Source organism: Pelmatolapia mariae, linkage group LG22 (assembly GCF_036321145.2).
Source record: "Pelmatolapia mariae isolate MD_Pm_ZW linkage group LG22, Pm_UMD_F_2, whole genome shotgun sequence".
NCBI classification, from domain to species: domain Eukaryota; kingdom Metazoa; phylum Chordata; class Actinopteri; order Cichliformes; family Cichlidae; genus Pelmatolapia; species Pelmatolapia mariae.
Genome location: NC_086245.2, coordinates 22,412,474 through 22,423,837, shown reverse-complemented (window position 1 = coordinate 22,423,837; position 11,364 = coordinate 22,412,474). Strand labels below are relative to the sequence as shown.

General features: G+C 43.7%; 1 protein-coding gene across 1 annotated transcript in view; it reads right to left on the bottom strand.

The window, feature by feature from the left end:
- Window positions 1-4,009: 4,009 nt before the first annotated feature.
- rims3 (regulating synaptic membrane exocytosis 3) overlaps window positions 4,010-11,364 on the bottom strand; it is a 51,842-nt gene continuing 44,487 nt past the window's right edge. Inside the window, exons 5-7 of the mRNA XM_065471113.1 lie at window positions 10,974-11,075; window positions 10,751-10,890; window positions 4,010-10,425 (exon numbers count right to left, since the gene is read on the bottom strand). Of these exons, the coding sequence (XP_065327185.1) occupies window positions 10,213-10,425; window positions 10,751-10,890; window positions 10,974-11,075 (455 nt within the window). The 3' untranslated portion in view covers window positions 4,010-10,212. The remainder of the gene's footprint in view (window positions 10,426-10,750; window positions 10,891-10,973; window positions 11,076-11,364) is intronic.

Below are 11,364 nucleotides of genomic sequence, written 5' to 3'. Positions count from 1 at the left end.
GCAAATAAATATTGTTTTGGTTAAATTTTATGTTTTGTTTGTTGTGTTCATTGCTGGGCTTTGTCTTTAGACCCTTTTCTTTATTTCTTACACTATTAAACCACGCAAATGCCTGTTCACACGATTCTTCTGCATGAATTGTTTGCATTCTGCAGAAAATTTGGTCTCAGATTTGCTTAAAAACCTTTCATCTAATTAGAAATCCCAGTCTTCAATTAATTCAATACAAAATACTACATAGAGTGCACTATACAGGTCATCGGATGTTCAAGATGGGCTTTACGTCTACCAACAACTGCTCACACTGCCAAACCAATTCACCGGACAATTATATCCACGCTCTTTGGTTCTGTCCACCAGTTCAGAAGTTTTGGCGTGAGATATGTGAAGACTTATCGAAGTGTCTGAAATGTAACATTCCAACTTCCCCTTTAGTGTGTTTGTTGGGCAGCTTAGATAATGTCACTTCAGAAAAGAATATAGCCCACATGGTTTTCACTGCCCTATGCATAGCCAAGAAAACAGTCCTCATGAACTGGAAAAATAAAAATAATCTTAATTCTAACCAGTATAGAAATTATCTATTAGATTACATTAGTCTTGATACAGCCTCTGCCACCACATCAGATCAATTGCTCTGGGCTCCTTTGATCAGCTCCATCACCTAGTGGGGGTGGGGGGTCATAGTTTGGTCTCACCTTCACTGTTGTGATTGGTGTGGGGGTAGGGACAGGCTTAGGGCGTCGGGGGTTCCCAGGAGCATCTTCCTTGGGGGGCTCAACCCGGGGTAGCGGTCATGGCCAATTAAGGGCTCTGTTGGCTCTTAGGTGACGGTTTCCTCGTGGCTGCGTGCAGCGGGGCTAGGGGAGGGTCTGTGCTGATGGACGTGGGTTACTGACCTGGTAGCCTGGCTGCCCCTGGGTGGGTCCGGGACAGCCGTGAGGTTCTGGGGGCGCTCCGTCTCTGGGCTGGGGCCCTGGCCGGGCCTCGGGGGCTCGGGTCCTGGTTGGTGTGTTGCTGGGGTTGTGGGCGGGTGGGTATATGGGGGCCCAGTCCTGGCGCAGGGCGCCGCCGGTGCATCGAGCCACCTGGGGGACTCTTCAACTGGTGGGGGAGGTTGTCACATCTTGCAGGAGCTTTCCTCTCCTCAGGAATTCTCTCTGCAGGAGGGGGAGATATAGGAGAGGTGGAGGAAGATCTCAGCCTGGGCGTCTATTGTCTTGTGTAGTCTGGAAGATGAGTGGATGATGGGGTGGGTGCAGTTTTCTCTGTAGTGGGGTCGGGTGGGCTGTCCCGGGCTCTGTGGGGCCGGGCGGCACTGCTGCACTGGGCCCTGGTCCGGATGGGCCTGGGCCCCCTTTCCCTGGCGGGTTGCAGAGCATGGGGGTGCGTACTGGGGTCAGCGGGGGAGCTGGCCCCAGGGAGGGGTCACTTGCCCCTCCCTTTCTTCCCTCCCCATCTCCAGCTGCCTCCCTCTTCCCGCTCCACCACAATCACCCACACATGCAGGGCCTTGGGGTAGGGGTGTGTCACCAGGGTGCAGAGGAGGCATCCCCCCCCTCTGTCCCCTTCTGGCTGCCTCTGCCTCAATTTTATCTCACAACTTAGACATTCACATTGCTCACACTCTCATAACACATACATATAGGATCTTGGGGGTGGGCTCACAACACGGACTCCAAATTACCATCAGGGTGTACACCTCACCCCTGGCGTCGTTGCCCACCTCTCAATTTTAAATACACGTAGACATTGAGGGCTATCAGGAGGGGCTATGCGCTTACCTGCTGCTCTCTGGCAGGTAGCTCCATGCCCTCCTGGGTTTTAATTGCACCTTAGAACACATATACATCAACACTACATATGAGCGGGTAGAGGGAGGTTTGGAGTCTTCTCACACCCCTGGTCTCTGCGGCCTGCTGGAGCGGGGGGGCTAGGAGGAGGAGTTGGCCGTCCGACTGGGGTCTGGTGTGTGGGGCCTCCCTGCTGCTGCGGAGTCGGGGCAGTCTGCTTCTCCCCACTGCAGGGAAAAGGGTAACACCACCTGGGTCTGGGTGCAGTTTCCCCCTCCAGGGGCAAGGGTACCTAGACCCGGTTCTTAGAGTACGCTTGGGGAGTGTGATTGTGTGTACAGCGTCTCTTTATGTCTGTCTCCACGTTGGTTGAGTGTGGAGTAATTGCCTATGAGAGCATGAGGGTGGGAATGGATGTTTGTATTTGAGTGTGCCTGTATGTCTGTGTCTATATGTCAGGTTGGGTATCAGACGCCACCTCTCTGGGGACATCTCAGGCCCTCCAAGGTTTGGAGGCCTATCTCCCCCTACCACTTCCCTGCCGGTGGCAGACGCCCTCAGACATCGATGCGTTGGTGGTTCTTTGTGTCCGGGGGTGGGCGTCCGGGTACACACCGGCTCACTCCTTGGTGGCTGCTTATCCGGGCCTGGAACCTGGGGCTCGCTCGGGCCACTTCGGGGGTGGGGTGCCCTCGGCCTCTCGGCCTGGGGCTCGGTCACTCAGGCACAGCTGGCTGCCGGCGGAGCTCACGGGCACGTCACTGCAACCCCCCCTGGCTTCTGCTCCGCGGCTGCTGAGTGATCCCTCATCTGGGACTCTCCTCAGCTCTTTCTGGGACAGTGGCGCGGCTGCCCCTCTGTTGGTCTTCCTTGGTCTCTTGTGTTCTGGGGGCCTCTGGATGTCTGGAGTTTTGATCTCCTCCATACCTGCTTCATGCCCTGGAGGATGGGACTGTGGCCCCCCACACCCTCTAGCAGATCATTACATTAAGGAACCTTTTAAATACAAGCGCGCTCATGCTCACAGGTGTACACACAGGTGATCACACACACAAACTACACCCTTTTTGGCTCCTACCTCAAAGCACACTGTGCGCTGTCGATCTTACGTGCTGCACAATAATGTTTAATATTAAGTATTTAGTGTTATATTCCCATATATCATTGTGATGTTGTTTATTCTATTACTCTCGTTTTCTTCTGCTTGTTTTCTTTTTTCTTTCTCAACAGGTGATCCAGGTGATCGATATATGTATTTTTTGTCTGCTTATTTTGTTGTTTTTTGTTTTTTGCCCTTTATCCCCGTCCCTCTTCTCCGCTGTTTTTTTTTTTTTGTTGTTTTGCTTTTTCCCCCCTCTTTCTTTCTCCCTTTTCTTTTCCCCTGTCCCGTATCTAGCAAGTAAAAAAAATAAAATAAAATAAAATAAACAATAAAAGGTAAATCAAATGGACCATTACGGCAAGGCTGGGATGGTCCATTTGGTAAAGTAAATCCGTTGGGCATCTTTCTTCGCCTTTAGACAACAATTCTGATGGCAAAAGAACCAAACGGGACAGGTTTAAAAAAAAAAAAAAAAAAAATTGCCTATTCTGCTTGATTGCTGTCAACAAAAAAGAAGGAGTGGCTGCATAGAAGTTTAATACTACTGTGGAAGTTTGTTAGTAAATTTTTTCTGGCCTCATGTACAGGTCACGAAGCTCAAGGTAGTTTGAGTATAGACACATTAATGTTGCTCTGCATGTGCATGACTTAAACAGTAGTAAGTGGTTTCCTTGTAGGCTCTCAAAATCAACTAAAAGTGCAACTGTGTAATACTATAAAGCTTGTTTCTACTGCCCACTAGTGGCCATACATGTTCATATGTGGCTGACTCATATGCTTTGTTGTGTGGCCTACTTCTTTGTCCATTTTAATCTAACTGAGATCATAATTTATAAAAATGAGCATCTTGCTGTATTAAAAATATGTGAAAGCAGCAACTGAGGCCATATAATCAAGAGAAAGGTGTTTACTGAGGTAATTAATGGTGTTTTTTTTCCTCATAGACTTTTATACATTTGACTTCTTTTTCCATAGGGAGGAGGGGCCCTCTGGTGGCCATCGGAAAGAATGCAGCTCTTCTTTTACGTGACTTGAACAAAGATTCATCAAAGATACACAAAGAATGCACGACCTGCAATAGAAAAGTGAAGACACGGAGAATGAATGTCTGTGATTCAAATAAACTTTATTGACTTTGCGTCCAGATGTCAAAGGGCATGCAAATACAGGCTTCTGAATCCCATTGTTTTTTTTCCTTTTCTCCTCAGTTTGGTTCTATTTTCTTACAAAACTACGTGCACCTTAAGTAATCAATTTTGCAGCGTACAAACCACAAAAATACCAGTTTTACATTATCAAATACTGCACATAGAAAACATTTACAAAGCACAGGTATAAAATTACAGCTCCCTTTGTTTTGTTTTGTTTTTTCCTTCATCTTTGCCATAAACCACATCCTTTCATCAGCCAGGCAGCTACGCTATCCTTTGTTTTGCTTCTTGGTGGAACGTTTAAGGCCAGATCGGAAAAGACAAACCCTCATTTACCAAAACCAGCTATTCCAATTGAACTGGGATGATGAATCCGTAATTTGCAGGGAAAAAGAGGCATCGAGTCTACTACATGTGCTTTGGGAATGTGATTGTGGTCCATTTAAATATTAGTTAAACCATTAGTTTGGGTTGTGTTCTGTGCTTTCCTAGGCTTGATAAGGTTTGCCTTGATAGCGGGGAGGGGAGCTACTATGGCCGTAATACAATCTGACAGATGGCGAAAAAGGACAGAAAGGTTACAAAGCAAAACTTGTGCTGTGATCGCTGACATAGACGTGGATGAAGACAAATGAACTGATGCCGTCAGGTAAATGGCAATGTCTGTGTTTGTTCTCATGGACAGCTGTAACACTGGCAAATCAAACACCTGGAATGCATGCGTCTGGAATGCAACGTCGAAGAGAAAATTAAACTTGTTTATCACGAGCTCTACTGTCATACAGCAGTAAATCACAATGCACTGCATGCTTTGTTAAATTTATCCCAGCGCTTAAATTTGTGGGTACACTTTTATCTTATTTATGGTAGCTCAACTGATACCAGTGTTGTTCCAAAAGCCAAAAAGTGATTTCTGATGTTTCTATGAGTTTCTTTGATGTCTAATATCTTTACTCATATTGGTAAATAGACTGTAGATGTATGAAGGGGTCATATATAAATAAAGAAATAACTGGTTTTTCATTCCCTTTTGGTCCCTTACAGTATGTTTCTAGAACTGTGATGTTATATTTGACGCCCTCTTGGCCAGATTTCTCTTGAAAAAGACATTTTTAATGTCAATGAGACTTTTTACCCATATATATATAAAGGAAATCTAACAGTCACTTTGCCAAAAAACCTGATTCAAGCTTCTACCTTGTGATGGGGAACTTCTTTCTGGCTTAAAATGACTTGATATCATTCATGAGAAATTAGTCTGATATATTTTTCTGACAAATTAGGCCAATCACTTTTTGGGCGAATACCGGAAATCACTTTTTGGCGCCCCATGCTCAGCTCTGGGGTCACGAGAGAGAGAGAGAGAGAGAGAGAGAGAGAGAGAGTGAAGCCGTGGGCGAAGGCGCCCACGACAGCAAATGCTACAGCCAATGTTTATTGCCAGAAGAAAACATCAGAAAATGTAAGGCTTGGCTCATGCTACTGTAAGATAACAGTGTTTTTAATCATAAAAGTTCTTTTGCATCTCTCTGGATGCTGTTCTGGGTCTGATTGCCCCCACCGCTGTCACTTGTTGGTCTCATCGTGATCAAACCATCATTAAAGGTTAAATACAAGGTCAGAAATGCAAAGATCAGAGTAACCATGCGGCAAATATTTCCTAGATCAAAATACAAATATAATAATTCCATCAGCTTGATAGACAAAGGGTTGGGGGCGGGGGGAGGGCAATCCCTTCTGCTCAAAACCCATCTTGGCGATTGAAATAAATAAAATAACCGCATCTCGCCAGACGGAATTCATGCTTGTTTACAAACACAGAGCTGTTCCTTTAAAACACAAATCATAAGACATACAGTATTACAGTACAGTAAAAGTAGGGGCCGCCTGATTGGGTGCAGGCGGGGTCCCCGGAAAGTCTCCAGAAGAGACGGTATAGCAAACAAGATGACGAAAAAGAGTTACACTCCTCCTCGGTGTAAGGGTTTAGAAATACATTCATAAAACTATACATATACACATAGAGAACTTCGGTACAATATCTCAAGCAAAATACATTTGTTCAAAACTTTCAGCTGTGTGCTACAAGAGTGAAGCAACGTCTCCTACGCAAAGTAAGGCCATTGTAAACTGAACAAGCCCTCGTTTTTGCAAAAAAAGCTAAAAGGCGGGTTTTGCCCACGCTGTCCTCCTCCTTCTCTGAATAATACCTCTGTCCTTAGAAAAATAAAATACACTTTCGATATAGTGCACAAACTATGACTCAGGTATGTGTTATTAAGATGCGTTGCACACAATACATTTTTGGGTTAAAAAGATGCTTTTTTATAGCAAGTTTGTGGGGTTTTACATTCTGAGCATTGGCAGCCTCTCCATTCAAATATCACCTGAGCCGTGTCGACTTCATGCATCTGCACACCTTCACATTGACAAAAAGAAAACGAAAACAGTCTACGCGTCACTCAGCTCCACAAAAGCACGAAGACTGACAACCTGCTTGATCTCCGTCCCGCCATCCCTGCTGCTAATGAGGCTTCGACCCCCTTTTTTGTTAAATCTCTTAAAACTAGCAAAGTTAATAGACTGTGTCCAAATAAATCAAATGACCTTGTGTGAGACGATGCACAATGATCAGGTGACACTACAGTTTATATATAATAATTTTTTTTTCTTTAAATCTAAGGTAAAGAGAAAGTTCAAAGTTAATGTTGGCGTTCATATGTGAAAACTCTGATCCACTCACACCTTGCTGCCCTGTCGCTCATTATGCATCACACTAACTCACTAAATGCATCTCTCTAAAAGACATACACCCGCACTACACTTTAAACAAAGGCAATATTTAAAACTTATCCTCTAGGTTGCAAGAATCAAAGGATTTGGGCAAATTTTGGCTAATCCTGCCTTTCTTATAAGATATATAATACATTTCTTTGCATCTATTCAATCATGAGAATGGGTAATGCTTTGGGGATGATTGATATATAGCAAAGGGACACACATACACACACGCAGTCTCATAAAAGCTCCAAAACGCCTGGAAAAACATTAACAGTATTTTGATAGTTTACCAAGGAGTGGAACAATAAGCAGGGAAGTTACACAGATCTATAAATTTCATTATCTTGTTTTTTTGAGGATTCTTCTTCCTTTTTTTTTTTTCCATATTTGTATAACATGCCAGCTGTCCCAAGAAAAAAATCAATACATAAAATTACTTCATAGGCAGGACCATACAAGTACAGATCCAGCAAGGAATAGCTCCGAACCATAAAACAAATGACAACACCTCTTTAACAAAGAAAACATTTTGTATACATATGATAGGAGGATTAAAAATAAACATCATAAATCATCCTCCCAAAAATTCAAGAATGCCAGATATCCCTTTAGTTTATCCAAAGTTCAAAAAGCATTGAAACGTGAATCGTGTTGTTCTGAGGTGCTGCGAGACTAAAAAAAACCTCGCATTTTCCCTTTTTTTTTGCAGAAAGATGAGGAGAGAGGAATAAATGAGACTGAAAAAAAACCATGTGGTGGTGATAAAAGCAAATTCAGAGCTCATAAACACGTAGAAGCTTTTAAGAGAGGAACTCGAGACTTTGCACCTCTTCAAAATATGATCTCTGTTAGCGCCTTTGCCCATGTTCATGTATCAGAAATATATACAAGGATTGATGTTGGTCAGAAAAAAAATAATAAACCCTTCCCCCCAGACATCTGCACCTTAAATAAACCAGTAAGAAAGCAGTAGCTTAATTTGGCGTGCTAGTTCCTCTGCTGCCAGTGAAGACTCCATCATCATCACACCTTTAACTGTTTTGTTGATTTTTTCTGCAAACACCCTTATAGTTAGTGCAAAGCGGACTCAGAGGAAATGTAAATGGGAAAAGGTTAAAAGTCTTCAAGAAATCTAAATCCGGCAGCAGAAGTCACCTGGATCAGCTGTTCTAGTGCACTCGACTTACATTTCCATGCTGCAATTCAAAACAATTGTGCAGCGCAGTGTGACTAAATAAAAACGCAAAAAAAAAAAAAAAAGAAGAAGCAGTCAACCGCTGCGAGCTCAGCGTGAATATTTTACAGTAAAGTGCTATTTAAAGAAAACGCAAACACGCCGCCTGACGGGAAATATAAAACGAGAGTGCTGAAGATGTGTCACTGCCACATTTGCACCTGAAACAAGTAAAACCACCATATGGCAGGTATGCTAGTAAATGTAATGCTGACATAATAGTCGGCTATCGCAAAGAAATTCAATTCACGCTGACACGTTTAAAAGAGGTTTAGTTAGCGTCAAAGGGAAAGTTAGGAGGGTTAAAGGTTTCACAAGCTGTGCGCATGTTAATGTTTCCGGTGTTGTCCCAAAAAGTCATTCCCGATGTTCCTGTGTGTTTTTTATGTATAATCTCTTTGCTTATATTGGTAAACAGACTACAGAGTCTATTGGATTTCTGAAGGGCTTATATACAAAATGAAGAAACTACCTGTTTTGAAAGCTTCTTATTATAATTGTGTATTATTTGCACCTACATTATAATCAATCCAGTCTCTTTTGGCCTTTCTAAAACATTTATGTTATATTTGTTGCAATTTCTGTTGCCCTCTTGGCTGGATTTCTATTACAATAAGACATTTTTAATGTAAATGACACTTCTAAGCTAGATAAATAAAGGATTTATAAGAGTCACTTTGCCAAAAAACTGAATGTAGCTTGTGACAGGAATGTTGTTTGTGGCTCAAAAGGACTTGATATCATTCATGAGAAACAGGTTTGACATATGTTTCACAGATTATAGGCCAGCAAGGCCATTTACAACAGTTTATTTTTTGGCACAACACCGGCTACATCTGATCGGAAAAGGAGAGGTGCAGAGGCACGCCGGCCATCTCCCCACATCCCTCATCAAGTAGGACGGCAACAAAAATGGGGAAATCAACTGGAAGCTGGAACAAGTCCAGGTGCTGGTAGAGGCCCTTTCCCCAGAATACGCGAGGACGGGCTACAAAGCGGTCACATTTCTCCGAACGCCTAAGGTGAAGGCAGGGATCATAAATGTGTTTGTCCGCTAACGTGTGGCTGGCTGGCTTATTTTGTTCTCGTCTTCTGCAGATAGCGATGGCAGCCAACCCCTTCGCTCCGCCATCACCACAGCCCCATCCTTCTCCCCAACTCAGTGCGGTGTGCTCCCTTCTCGGCACAAAATAAAGCAGCACTACACTGCTGTCACATTGGTCAAAGCAAGCTAAATGAAAAAGGTTTAAGCACTTTAAAATGTCTCGCAAGCAAACATGCAGAATGCAGCCGACACATATATATAAACACAAGTAAGTTTTTAACTATATATCTATTTTGATATATATATCTATATATAAACTCTGCCCTGTGAAAATTATAGAATAGCAGTGTTGCTACCTCACATAATAGCCATTATGTGAATATCCGAGCCTGTTATCCAGGTATGTGTATGTGTTTGGCCTCCCGTCCCCAGCTTGTGTGTGTGCGCGTGTGTGTGTGAAGTGTATCGTCATTTTTTTATTTAATTTTTTTTTGCATTACATCTAAGTCATTGACTCTGCTACATATCCATATTTTATATTGTATACTAGTTCACCTACTACTTATAATAGTAATATTAACAACAATAACAATTGCTTTGGTTTAAAAAATAAAGTTTTTTTTCTTAGTTTGGCATAGAGAGTTTAGAAACTGGCATCAGGATGTGCCCTGGGATGAGCTGTGCCACGGAAAATCTTGGGCTGCAGAACACGGCACCCGGTGAATCCTGGTTTTCGTGGTATGAGATGTTGGAAACAGGTGGGTGGAAAAATGCTACATGTTCAGGTAAATTACGCCTTCTCCCGTTTTGGATCTGCTAATCGTTTTGCCAGTAAACACTGAGCGGTGGGTGAGAGTGTGAACGGACAGTCGAGAGGATATTCCAGTAAAGACTATGGCAGCATGTTGAGAGTGCATGTGTGTCAATGTGGCTGGGATCAGGTATTTGTGTGTATGTCAAGTGTGTCTTCCTGCACGGATGCATCTCTTTGTGTATGTATGCCTACCTGGCTTTGCACTTACATAGTCGTCGTGTATATACAGTACGTGCGCCTGTGTCTGCGTGACTCTGCCTTGCGCGCGCGTGTGTGTATGTATTCTGGGTGTCTAGGTGCATGAAGGGCTGGTGGCGCTCTCCAGGGAGGACTGAGAGAGGCGTCGGGTGAGGGGTCCGATGCTGGGGTCTGCCAGGGAGGAGGTAGGGAACAGCTTATACCAGCCGCTGACTGTGGCAGACAGGTCCAAGTCCTCCAGGAGGATTTGGGCCATTCCCATGAAGCACTTGTGGTCCATACGCCCGTAATCCCCCCACACTATTACCTGGAGGAGAAATGACAGCAATTTTTTGTTTACTGATTTCCAGTGCTGTGGAGACTTCTCAGCTACTGGCAGACCCCAAATCTATTTGTCATACAACAAATTTACTAACTCAATAATTATAAGTCCTATGAAGTTTTTGATTGGTGCATAAGAACTTTCAGTGTCACCCAGTTTAAACCTGTGAGACCAGCAAAGACAGCGTAAAATCAATTATTTGGGGTGTTTGGGATCAAAAGAAAAATGCGTGAGACGTTTCATTTTTGGGTGATGAAGCTTAAAATGTTTGGCGGAAAATTGTAAAGGCTAGAAAAAGAGGATTACTTACCTGTAGGACTTTGCCCTGAGGACTCTCATCAAACAACAAAGCCTGCTGGTAGGTGGGGTCCAGAGTCTTCTTCACTACTTTGGTTTTCTTCTTAGCCAAGCACACGCCGTTCTCCAGAAGATACACCTTCACATAGGTTGCTGCAGATGAAAAAAGAAAAAGTGAGCCTCATGCATGTGCTGCTAAGCCCACAGAATTGTAGCTTTCATCAAGAAGTGAGTACCTGGTATGTTCTTGGAGCCTGGTTTGGGGGTCAACCCTCTGGCCTGGTTGACCTCCACCTCTAGCTGCCCTCCTCTGTCTACCATGCCTACATGCACATCCCCTATAGATCAAAACAAACCAAAACTCAATATAACACCATAATAAAAAAAAATTTTTTTAAAAACCCCTGAAGTTTCAATGCAGCTGAGATCTCTGTGGTACTCAGCTAACAATCAAACGAGAGCCTGGACTGCAGCTGCAACAGACAATGTCCAGCAGCAGAGGGCCACATAGAGCTACAACACCATCTTCACCACCAGGTATAAAGGAGCGCACTGCTCTGGGTAGTTATTTTTCAAAACCAGTAACCTTTGCATGAAAGATTTATAACTCACGCAGGAATAACTTCA